At 36.6% G+C, this 13,106-nt stretch overlaps 1 protein-coding gene across 1 annotated transcript; it reads left to right on the top strand.

Annotated features, from left to right (window-relative positions):
* Positions 1-3,591: 3,591 nt before the first annotated feature.
* Krt222 (keratin 222) lies at positions 3,592-11,421 on the top strand. The gene is made up of 6 exons (XM_026387143.2): positions 3,592-3,687; positions 6,971-7,099; positions 7,918-8,138; positions 10,261-10,337; positions 10,514-10,649; positions 11,193-11,421. Exons 1-6 carry the CDS (start codon positions 3,592-3,594, stop codon positions 11,419-11,421), a joined length of 888 nt encoding a protein of 295 aa, XP_026242928.1.
* Positions 11,422-13,106: the final 1,685 nt, after the last annotated feature.

Here is a 13,106-nt window from a genome sequence, read left to right as displayed (position 1 = left end):
TTTTCTCATTTCTCACACAGTTTATTTGTCTTTCTGCTACTGAGTCGTAAGAGTTCTTTACAGCCAGACATGGTGGCACACACCTGTAATCCCAGCATCTCAGGAGGCTGAGGCAGGAGATCACAAGTTGGAGGCCAGCCTCAGCAATTTACTGAGGCCTTAAGCAACTTGGTAAGACATTGTCTCAAAAAAAAAAAAAAATTTAAAAGACTGGGGATGTCGTTCAGTGGTTAAGGGCCTTTGGGTTCATTCCCAATACCAAATAAAAGAGTTCTTTACAAATTTTGGATATTTACCCCCCCATCAGATTTGTGGTTTACCATTTTTTCCCCCCAGTCCTAAGGTTGCCTTTTCAGTTTTGCTGATTGTTTTTTTTTTTTTCAGAAGCTTTTTAGTTTAATGTAGCAGTACTGCTTATTAATGTTTGCTTGTGTAGACTGGACCCCTAACCCATTTCCTCTGGAGAAAGAATGAGAGAGAAATGAAAGGGAATAAACTTAACCTGTGTAACAGTGCTTCCCAAATAGGCAGCGTTTTAGACTGGCTGGGGGACATGTTTTTTTTACTATCTGCTTTTGTTTTTACAATTCTGGTGCCCAGGCCACATCCTGAGCTCATCAAGTCAGAATATCTGGAAAAGAGATGCACTCACTCATCACTCTTTTTTAAAGTTCTTCAAGGGATTTCAGTGTGCAGACACAGAGACATCCTGTGGCTGTCCCTGGAAAGGAGTCTTCGACCACAGCATGTTAGCAGTTGTGAGGTCTGCGATCACTAACTTTCCTATGAATAAGGTACACTTTTAATAACTAGAAATAACCTGTTCCTATTAATGAAGTAATTTTTCAAACTACAGTGAATGGGGCTGGGGATATAGTTCAATTGGTAGAGTGTTTGCCTCGCATGCACGAGGCCCTGGGTTCAATCCCCAGCACCACAAAAAATAAATAAATAAAAATAAAAAACAAATCCTACTCATTAAAAAAAAAAAAGAAACTGCAGTGAAGTTATAATCATCTATAAGATTGACACCCTTGCCCATTGGAATTCTGATATGGTATCTGAGGCATAAGAGAATAGGATGTAACTATGGCTAATACACAAAGAATTCCATGAGCCCCCCAATTTTGCATGGACCATAGTCTTGAAGAAATATTATTACTGATTTTTTAAATAAAAAGTAGGATATTTTTGTTTTGTTTTGTTTGCAGTACTAGGGATTGGATCCAGGCCCTTTAACATGCTAGGCAAACACTCTACCACTGAGCTACATCCTTAACCCTTCTCTTATTTTTTGATTGATTAATTCATTGATTGATCTGACTAAGTCACCCAGGCTGGTCTCTAATTTGTCATTCTCCTGCCTTAGCCTCCTATGTGGCTAGGATTGCAGGCATGTGCCACCTGGGTAGGACCAGTTTTTTTGAAAAGCAGTGTAGCAGTATTTTTCCTTGAAAAGGGTATTCAAGATCTTTCCGGGTGTGGTGGCACACATCTATAATCCCAGAGGCTCAGGAGGCTGAAGCGGGAGGATCACCAGTTCAAAGCCAGCCCCAGCAAAATCGAGGCACCAAGCAACTCAGTGAGTCCCTGTCCTCTAAACAAAATACAAAATTGGGCTGGGGATGTGGTTCAGTGGTCAAGTGCCTCTGAGTTCAATCCCTGGTACCCCTCAAAAATTTTTTTAAATAAAAATGTAAAATCTCATTAATGTTTTATTTTGATTACTATATTTTAGACATATGGTGTTAAAATAAAATGTTAAGTTAGCTTCACTGTTTCTTTTTACATCTTTTGATATGCTTATTCGAAAGTTTTAAATCACTTCGTGGTTTGCATTTATGGTCCATGCTGTATTTGTAATAGCACTTTGTGGGGTTCATAGGAAATACCTAAGAAATCTGTTCAAAATGAAGATTGTCAGGACAGGGCTCCGAAGAATCTACTTTAGTTCTCTGTTTGAGGCAGAGGTTAACAGAAGCTCATATAAAGCAACAGGAAGCATTTAATTTATTGTTCCTGAATTTAATGTAAGAGTTTAATTCATCACGTTCTTTCTCCTCCGCTTCCAATGCCTCATTCTGTTCATATATCTCAGTATTGATCACTAAGAAAGGGAATCCGTTTGGCCTGGGTGGTCATCCATGGCCCCTCTTTCCTCAGAGCTTCTTGTGTCAGGCTATCTTATATAAGTCTCTGAACAATCTATGGAGTTGTGACTGGCAGGGAGTGTGGAGGAGATGGATCCATCCAGAAATGATCTAGAAACTCTCCCTTCCACAGGAGTTGGGGGTGAGCCATCTTGGCTTAGAAAGGATGGTGGGAATGCCAGGTACAGATTGATCTGGCCAGAAGTGAACTAATTCAGAAATTGTAAAAGCTAGATGTATATGCAAAGGCCCTGTGAGCGCTAAAGCCAAGATCTGTGCTCCATATAAAATTCAGCCAAGCCACTCTACGAGTGACCACAACAGATCCATCCACAAAAAAAAAAAAAAAAATTCAGCCACATCTAACAAGCAGCATGCCAGATGGAACAAGGAATTTAAGTGGGAAGAGAGTTACTGCAGAGGCAGATGAAGCAATGAAATACAACCAAGCAATCAAAGTTCCAGCCAGCCTTAGTCTACTCACCTTTACAGGCCACAGAATGTCAGGGATTGTGAAGATTGAGTGGAATCAGAGACCCAAAGTACTCCCTGTCTTGGAAGATCACAAGTGGTGTGTTCTAGGTATGAGTTGTCACTAATTGCATGTTTACTAATGAAGAAGTGATCTCACAGTAAATCGGACCTCAGTGAATTCAGCCTCTCCAGGGACCAAAATGGTTCTATTTCTTCCACCTTGTTCAAACACTGGTCATGTTAAGTTGTGGCTCCCACACTCTATGAGCAGTTACCACTAGCCTTGGCTTCATCTGAAATATGCCTTTCGGGATTTACCTCCATACATCAAAATCTGCTATCAGGTCCGCAGGCCACGGAGAGTTGCACAGTTGAGAGAAATAGACAATCAGGTCTGTGGCTAATGACAATTGTCAACCTCATCTGATGGTAACTTTTCCCAACCACTGTCAGAATATTTAAGATTTACAACATACATATCCCAACGATCGACCACAGCCTTTCTGTTTTAAAGAATCTAAATGGTGAGAAAAACCATAAAAGAAAAAATTTTAGTTATCCTCTATGGGCCCAGATTTTATTTCCATCTTGGGAAAACAAAAACAAAAACATTATTTTCTGAATGTTATGCCCCATTTCCTTTCCACACAATGAATGAATCCCCCCTTTGCCCCCAACACGGTGCTCAGGAATGACTGAGGGTCTTTTTAATTCCCTTGCCTTCGTGGAGATTCTGCCATTTCTACAATACCAGTGACAACAGGAACGCACGACGGGCCCCCTTATTGGCCAACATCCGATGAAAAACCACAGGGATTTCCGAGGCTTCAGGAAAAGGAGCTCTGCGTCTTTAAGGCTCCCCGCGCGCGGGGCGCCTGCTCTCAGCGACGCAGACGGGGCAGGCTCTGCCGCAGCGACTCATCCTATCGATAAGGTTCAGTTAGCCAAGGTGGAGGATGGGAAAAGAATGGAACTGTCCCAGCTCCTCAATGAGATCAGGGCAAACTATGAAAAGCTCCTCACCAGCAATCAGATAGAGACGGTGCTCTCAGCAAGGCTCCAGGTAATGATTTCATACAGACAGGCACCTCCCAGGATAAGGAGACAGTCCATGTCTACCCAATTCCTGTCCCGGCCTCTCTGAGGTACAGTATTTCCTTTTCAATGCAGCATATACTGGGGAAGGAGCCTAGGTTTTACTGCAGTGGGACTGGAATGACAGGGGGGAAATACTGTGATTGCACTGTTCAATGACCATTCAACAAATGGGGATCGATGCATTTGATTTTTGTAATGAATGATAGGAGGTGGCGGTCATTAATAAAACATGAGGTCGACAAGCCATAAAACGGTGCCCTCTGACCTCCTTGGGATGTTCTTCAGGAAGGATGCATTTCCAATAACCCTTCAGAGAAGAGTATGGAGTTATTTATAGAAATTATTCCAAGGATAGTCTTTTAAAGGAAGGCTTTAGGAGGAAGAGTCGGTGGCGTGAGTGCTTTCTGGAGATTGAAATGTTTCTAAAAGGTTTCTATGATCTTTTTAATGAGTTCGGTTTTATATTAGACTGTTATAAAGAGAAATCATCTGAGTTGGGAGTATGGCATTCAGAACCATTGATATAAATAAACTCTGACAATCAAAATTTCCCAAATTTTGCTAAGGGTCATTTAAGGGTATAGATTTTTTTTGTTTGTTTTGCACTATCAGAAATGTTTATTTCCAATATGTTGGCATATTGCATATGGCTTGCAATATGTATTTTAAAGAGAGAGAGAGCCGACTTAAAGGCTAAATCCCAATTTTACATGCTTACTTTTAAGATAACAATCACCTCTAGCAATTAATTAAGGTCTCAAGTCTTGAAACAAACATTCAAAAATTTGGAGATTTTGTTTCAGGGGTTTGTTTTTGGTTTGTTTGATCATATCTAAGTTCAAGTTCTATTTCAAACATCCAAATACATCAGAAAGTTTACTTAAGAAGGTCACCAAAAGAGAAATAAATATTGCTAGGAAATCACAGGTCTTTATTCCATTAGCAACTCATTTTAGTAATGTAAATTTTACCTCTGGGTAACATTTTCAATCTTCATAAAGAATGATCATTACCTGAGTCTAAGCAAAGTCACTGAGAAACTTGATTTAAGTGTTAAAATAGTTTACTCACCTTTTACAATAAGAAGGCAAAAATATATATATATATTAGATGACAACTTCTTAAAATTATAAATCCAATAAGTAATTTGTTTTGCAAGAGTGGAGACAATATAAGTTTAGTTTGCAAGACTCAATGCTAAAATGAATAAATCTGAATAAAAAAATAAGACTACAATAAGTTTAGTTCAGTGTTTTAATATAAAAGTTTAAAGATTTTATTTCCCAAATTATTCAGGAAAGTCAGATGGAATGAGTTCAAAAAAGCCTGATTATTTAATTGTCACAAAATAATACAAGGTTCTGGGTTCATTCCAGGACAAAAAAAAAAAAAAGAAAAGAAACAAAAATCACAAAATAAAGAAACATAAGCTATTTGGTTACCAATCACTGTATAATAAGCCACCCCAAAAACTCAGTGGATTAAAATAGCCATGGCATTCTGTGTCATGATACTGTGGAGTGACAAGGCTCAGTTGGGGAATTCTTCTACCACATTCGGTGTTGACTGGGATGCAGTGATCAGAGCACATCTGGCCTGAAACCACCAACGTGGCCCCTTTATGTGTTTGTCACTTTGGCCTTCATTGTTAGGAGATTGGCTCAAGTTAGGACAACTGAGCCTGTGTCTCACTCCACATAGCTTCAGAGACTCTCTCCATCTGGCATATCTACATCTCTCCAACAGAGTATCCAAGCTTGTAACATGATGGACCTGGGCTACCAGGAGCAAAGAAGGGGAAGCTGTTAGGGCTTTTTATGCTTTAGCCCCAGAACTGGCCCAGTATCAATTCTGCCACCTTCTATCAGTTGAAGTGGGAATCTCACTACCTCCCAAGCTTAGCTGCTGATTCCATACTCAGAATCCAAAAGACCAGTTGACATCAGCATTTTTAATGCTTTTACAGTTCCAAGTTTCTTCACGTTCTATTTGTTCCTTGCGGTATGACTTTGCCAAGTTGACTCTAAGAACAAGTAACCAGCAAACCAAAAGAAACATAATGAGTTTTGTCCTCTAATGCCTTGCCCTCAACTTTACTTGCAGCCTTTCATTTAGTCCGATTTATTTTAAACAAAATCTATTGTACAAATTAAATTTTTTAGTTTTAAAATGTATTTTCATAAGAACATAAAAGTTGTCATTTTGGCTTCAAACTATTATAATCAATTTGATGTGTTGCTTTTACTGTTCTTGGGGCCAAATGCTGAGAATTCTGTTAAAAGACACTTTCTTGGGCTGGGGTTGGAGCTCAGTGGTTGAGCGCTTGGTACACATACATGAGGCACTGGGTTCAATCCTTAGCACCACATTAAAAAATAAATAAATAAATAAAGATATTGTGTTCATCTACAACTAAAAAAAAATTTTAAAAAGACACTTTCTTTTAATTCCAATATCAGCACCAGAACATTTGAAATAAACTTTAATATGTCATTTTTTATTACTACCCCAGATACCCCAAATTAAGATGCCTTCTAATCAGATCATTTTGAAAAAAGGTAAATAAACAGTGGGTTTTCTTAATACAGAAATATATTTAAGAACCTTAGTGCCTATGATAACTTAATCCTCTAATTACTAGTAATGTACTTTCCAGTAATATTTACTCCCAGTTTATACTCCTGGTCCCAGTACTGATCCCATTTGGGGATATATAGCTGAAGTTCTAAAAAACAGGCTACAAGGGGCTGGGGGTTGTGGCTCAGAGGCAGAGTGCCACCTAGCATATGTGAGGCACTGGGTTTGATCCTCAGCACTGAAAAATAATTTTTTAAAAAACAGGCTGCAAGAAAATACCAAGGAAAATAATCATTAGTTTTCAATAGTTCTTCCTTAATTATCCATAAATAATGGAAAGAAAAAAAGGTCAAAGATTTAACCCCTAAAGAGGGGATGTTTTTTCATGAAATTACATGTATTTTTCCATACTTCAGAGACTATATTCTATTCAGAAGGGACTTTTGAAATCACTTTATATCAGAGAAAGCTGAGGCTCCGCACGCAATAGACACGGTCACGTTATTTAATTTATTTGTAACTAAACACAAGGACACACCTTGTTAATCTAACCATTAAAAGAAAAAAATGATTTTGATTTCTGTACATTTTTTTTTTATCATTGCTTTTATCCGTCCCGTTTTCAAGAGCGCTCTTTGTCTTTGTTGTTGCCGTCGTTGGCTTTCTTCCAGCTAGAAGAAGATATCAGCAGAAAAATGGACAAAGATGAAGAGGCTTTGAAGGCAGCTCAAGCAGAACTCAAGGAGGCTCGACGCCAGTGGCACCACCTGCAAGTGGAAATCGAGTCTCTCCACGCCGTGGTGAGACTGGGGTCTGGAAGCAGCATCCCGTGTCGGATTGAGAGGGGGCAGAGGGCTCAGCGAGGGTTCTTGCCCAGCATGCGCAGAAGAAGAAGGGAAAGGAACAATACCCCTCACTTTACAGTGAGAAACTGAAAATCAAGGCTGACTGTTATCAACTCACTCAAAATTAGTTCACCCTGGGGCTCTCTAATGGTCGAAATAGGGAATAGGGTGCTAATTAGCTTCCAAAGTCCTACCAGTGAGCTTTTTAAATTCATGCCTTTGACATTTCTAATAGAAATATTAAAGCCTTTTCCTGAAATGCCTTGCATAAGCAATCTGCCCTGCCTTTGACATTGAATGTATTTTCAATACTTAAAGAAAAAATCAAATTACTCAGAGTGACAATAAGTTAATCACAATATAGAGGATTTCATTTTGCCATAGGAATTATTACAGGATTTTTTTTTTGAAATATAATAAGCTCTCTCGTTATGTATATAAAATATAAATATGTTTTAGAAATTTGGAACGTACATGAAGCTGTAGGATAACATCTCTTGCATAAATGAGACATAATTAATGCAACTTAAAAAAATAAATAAGAATAGTGGGGAGGGGCTTGGTGGTAGGAATTGCCTAGCATGCACTAAGGCCTTGGGTTTGATTCCCTAGCTCAAAAAAAAAAAAAAAGAAAAAAGTAAAGGAAAAAAAGTCACACTCACACACACACACACACACACACACACACACACAATAGAATGAAGACATTGCAAATCAGATTTCAGAAACACATTTTGTGTCACTGATTCACTGATGAGCATCTCTATAAACAGGAAAGGGGCCTTGAAAATTCCCTGCACGCCAGTGAGCAGCATTACCAGATGCAGCTGCAAGACCTAGAGGCTGTGATTGAAGGACTAGAGAGAGAGCTACAGGAAGTCAGGCAGGGCATCGAAAGGCAGCTGCAAGAGCATGAGATGCTTCTCAACACGAAGATGAGACTGGAACAAGAAATAGCAACTTATCGCCGCCTCCTAGAAAAGGAAGAAATCAGGTACCTAATCTACATAGCTAGTGACAAGGGGCCAGACATATAGAGCCACTTATGTCATTGTTGATATAGTCATAGAAATGAAACCTAAAATCAAAACCCATCATCACCTGGTATAGTCACTGAGTTCCTCCAGTAAAACAGGATTAATACATGCTGCAATGAATACATGGAAGAGCTATTTACAGCTTGCTAACACTAGGAACCCAAGAGCCAAAATCGGCTGTTGAAAGGTCAAACAGAACAAAATGCAAACAATTCCTGATCAGTACTGAAATGATCTTTCTTATTTCTCTTTTTAATTACTGTTCATCTCTTTTAATATTAATTCTATAAACCATCCACAAAGAAATTTTGGAAGTCACGTATTATCACCACAACTCCACCCAAAGGGCCCACTCCCACAATACATTAAATACCAAAATAATAATAATGATAATAATAATGTAATTATATGACAACCAAGGAAAGCAAAACTTTTTGGAGCCATGATTTAGAAGACTTCCAGATGTCCTGAGAGGAAAAGGCTCCAAAACAGGAATTCTTATTTATTCATACAATATCACTAATGAGGTCAAATATCTTTGAACATGGTATAACCTCCAATTCTCCATGTTCTCATAAAAAGAAACTTTTAGTGGGATGTGGTGGCCCACACCTGGAATCCCAGCAGCTCGAGAGGCTAAGGCAAGAGAACCACAAGTTCAAAGCCAGCCTCAGCAACAGCAAGGTGCTAAGCAACTCAGTGAGACCCTGTCTCTAAATAAAATATAAAGTAGGGCTGGGGATGTGGCTCAATGATCTAGTGCCCCTTAGTTCATTTCCTGGTAACCCCCTGCATAATCAATCAATCAATCAATAAAGTCTGGAAATGTGGCTCAGTGGTACAACACCCTTGGGTTCTATTCCCAGTACAAAAAAAAAGAAGAAGAAGAAGAAATCTTTATTCCTGCTTGTTCAGAATTCTGAGTCCTCTATAAAACTAGATGAAACAACTTTGGCCCATAAGTTTTGACATTTATTTAATCCTTCAAAAAGCATTAATGAGCTCAGAAATATATTGCTTACTAGCAGTATGACTTCGAGGAAGTTACTTAATCTGTCTGTGCTTTAGTTTTCTCATCTGTAAAATGAGAATAATACCTACTTTATAAGATTTCTGTGAGGATTAAATGAGTTCATGTGTGTCAAGTGCTTAACTGGCACACTGTAAGTGCTAATGTAGATAGAGATAGACAAAGTTTTATATAAAGTTCTATACAATATAAGCAATAATACATATGTTGTTAGGTAAAAAGAACAGTTTTGAATTTTATTTAAGTCCTAATCATTCAAGATGTTGCCAAATTGGTCTTTAGTATTTATTTCTATAATGCGATTTTCTAAAATTTAATCATTCTAGCTAAGCACAGTGCACATTCCGGTAATCCTAGCTATCAGGAGGCTACAACAGGAGGATGGCAAGTTTCAAGCCAGACTCTTCAACTCTGAGACAGGGTCTTAAGTTCAAAGCCAGCCTCAGCAACAGCAAGGCGCTAAGCTACTCAGTTTTTTGAAATAATAATGATTTTTTTTTAAGTGATGGGGGTGTAGCTCACCATAGAGCTCTTGCCTAGCATATTTAAGCCTTTGGATCAATCTCTAGTGCCAAAATCTTTAATGCTATACTTAAGATGTACAAAAAAAAATCAAGAAAAGTATAATGAACACCCATGTACTACTTCCCCCAGTTTAAGAAGTATTTCCAATGTTGTTGCAGTTCCCTGGACACCTACACCATATCCCCCAATCTCATCCTCTCCCCTCTACTTATCCTGATTCCTGAATTTGATGCTTATTAGTCTCATATATTCCTTTATAATAATTTGTATGTATCCCTAAACAAAGTATGAAATTGTTTTACATGTTATTTTAATCTTTATAAAATTAGTTGCATTTTTCTTTTTTCATGCAACATTATGCTTAGGAGATTCATCCACAGAGATACAGTATAGCCTTCATTCACTTATTTTCATGGTCATATATTGCATTCATTGTATGATATACAATTTATCCACTTTCCTATTTGTTTCAATTACTTGTTAACACAGTGTTGCTCCTATAATATAGTTCTTTCCAATTTCAGATATTATGGTTGTATCCAAGGTGGGAAAAAAGATCAAAAACCTACCACCAGTAAAGTTGGTTTTGTTTTACCTTCAGGTGAGTTTCTTATATAAATAAACTAAGTTGAAAAGTAAAGTGCTATGTATAGGGATTATAATGAAATTAAATACTCCAAAGTAACAAAAGCAAGTAATATTTTAATAAAACTATTAATTTAATTGTGAGTAGTATGTTAACAGTGTAATTTAATGTCATAAATAACATTTTTACAGCCATTATAAATGAAATATCTTTTTCAACAAAACTCTCACAAAAGTATGAGGATGAAAAAGTGGAAACAGTGACCAAACAGGCAATATTAAATGGGAATATTGTGAAGGAAAGCACTGAAGCTCATGGCACTATTCAGTAAGTAAAATAACTTTCGTGAAGAAATAATAATAAACATATGTAAAGAAATTAACTCCCATCAAATAATCCCAGCAATTAATCTTATTTTAATGTTTCTAAACATACTTTAAATATCCAAAGATTTTTAACTGTACATAAATGCAGTATATAAAGACTTCTTTGTACATAATATGTACATAAAAACTCAGATGAGCTGGGTGTGGTGGCACATGCCTCCAGCAACTTGGGAGGCTGAGGCCAGTCTCAGCAGCAATGCCTACGAAATTTAGTGAAAACCTGCCTCAAAATTTAAAAAAAAAGGGGGAGGGGGGGGGCCTGGGGATGTAGCTCAGTAAAACACCTCTACATTCAACCCCCAGTACAAAAAAAAAAAAAAAAAAAAAAAAACACCTCAGAGATAAAAGAGTATGCAATCAGTTCACCATTTCTTTTCAAAAAATATATATAAATTACTTGATTTCTTTTTCATAGTATGGAATATATATATATATTTGTATATTCATACTTCTTCCTATAGAATGGTTCACTTTATCATTTCAGGACAGAGAAAGTGGATGAAGTTATTAAAGAATGGGAAGGTTCCTTCTTTAAAGATAACCCTCGATTAAGGAAAAAATCTGTTTCTCTTCGGTTTGATCTTCATTTAGCAGCCACTGACGAAGGCTGTTTACAGACTAAGCAGGATAATCTGCCAGACATAGAAGTCAGGCTCATCATGAGAAGATCATGCAGCATCCCCTCTATCAAACCTCCGTCAGCAACTAGTTAATCCGATGATTTGAATTAACATTTGATTTGCAAATGATACTAGGATGGACCAGGGTGTGCCATGCTGACCCCTTCTGTCCTAAAATGTAAGTTATTAAGTGTGTATGGAAAATGTTATGATCCATGTGTGATTGTGATTCTCTTCAGAAGAGCAAACACACACACACATTAAGGGGAAAAAATTTCTGAATCCATTTATGGGTATGCTTTTTAGAGAGGGAGAGCCTAAAAATAAAATCAGAAATTCAGTTTGGGTTCTATTTTATTTATTCTCTAAAGTCTTCTCTTTCCCTGGAAATTTTATTAGAGATTGTTTGAGTGTTTACTTGGCTTAGTTAAGTCTGTAATGTCATTCAATGGCAGAAAACTGTAAGGAAAAAAGAATAATTGGTTTAAAGATGACTGTATTATGTAAAGGGTCACACTGAGTTATTCATTGTTATTCTATGTCTGGCTAAAACAAAAAAGGTTGTTCTAATTTAAAAAAAAATTATAAGCAGACTTCTAAGGGGAGGCTCACTAGTCACTTCAGATTTTTCCTTTTGAGACAATCATTTGGACACTTAAAAAATAAGAAAAGTTATTTTCCATGAGCAGTTTTGAGAAAACTATAGAATGTACCACAAGGCTATTTTGATGACTGAATAAAATTAATTTCTACATCTGAATTTTTTTGTAATCAGGATTGACTTTCAGAAGAGTTACTTTATTAAAAGGACTTTAAGGGTTTTGTCCTTTCACCAAAAAAAAAAAAAAAGAAAAGAAAAGAAAAGAAAAAAAATTCAGAAGGTTTATTGTACAAAACATGAAAAACAACTTGAAAAGGTGATTCCTGAAGTTACTAGAACAGTCACCCAAACAACCTCTCATCTCAAATTTTACACCATAAAGTTAAATGGGATTCAAGAGTTTGCTCTGAGCCTTAGAGACGATACTATACGATGTAATATAAATTTCTTGCAGTAATTTATGTGAACTAAGATAACAATATTGTTATCTAAGGTAAAAGTGTTTATAGGATTTGTTTTTAAATTGTTCAAACTGTCATAAATATGAATAGAAAATATATTTGTGAAAGTGAAGTATCATTGCAAAGTTTTTAAAACAACCTAAATTGTTTGATACAGGTATATTTATTAAGTCCTTAACTAATAAATACCTGTTTTAAAACATTAGAAATTTATAGGCTATTAATTTTTTTCTAAGCAGAAAAAAAATGGTTGAATACAACTGACAGATGTTTTTCCAGTTAAAGTATCATGTAAGGGCTACAGCTATGTTAGCATTTTAGTACAATCTTTAAAATCAATTTCTCTCTCTCTCTCTCCATTAATATATATGTATGTATATGTGTATATATATTTATATATTTCAGTAAAATGTGTGTTTTAAACAGAAGAAAATTATGTTAAATAATCTTTTAATCTTTAACATAATACAGAGATACATTTTAAATTTTCTTTCCACAACTTCAGATCCTTTTAGCCTGTCTTATTCTATTTAGTGAAAAGAAGTTTTTTGTTATTGTTCTGGTTTTTTTGTTTGTTTGTTTGTTTGTTTGTTTTGTCAAGACTACAACAGCATGTTAAGTGCTCATTCTTGCATAAGCATCTGACCTAAAACTCACCCTAAACATAAAAATGTTTCATTTGGGCTGGAGTGTAACTCAGTGGTAGAGTGCTTACC

This window comes from Urocitellus parryii, chromosome 7 (genome assembly GCF_045843805.1).
Source record: "Urocitellus parryii isolate mUroPar1 chromosome 7, mUroPar1.hap1, whole genome shotgun sequence".
Taxonomy (NCBI): Eukaryota; Metazoa; Chordata; class Mammalia; order Rodentia; family Sciuridae; genus Urocitellus; species Urocitellus parryii.
The sequence above is the reverse complement of the archived record's forward strand: the minus strand, read 5'-3'. Positions and strand labels throughout refer to the sequence as shown.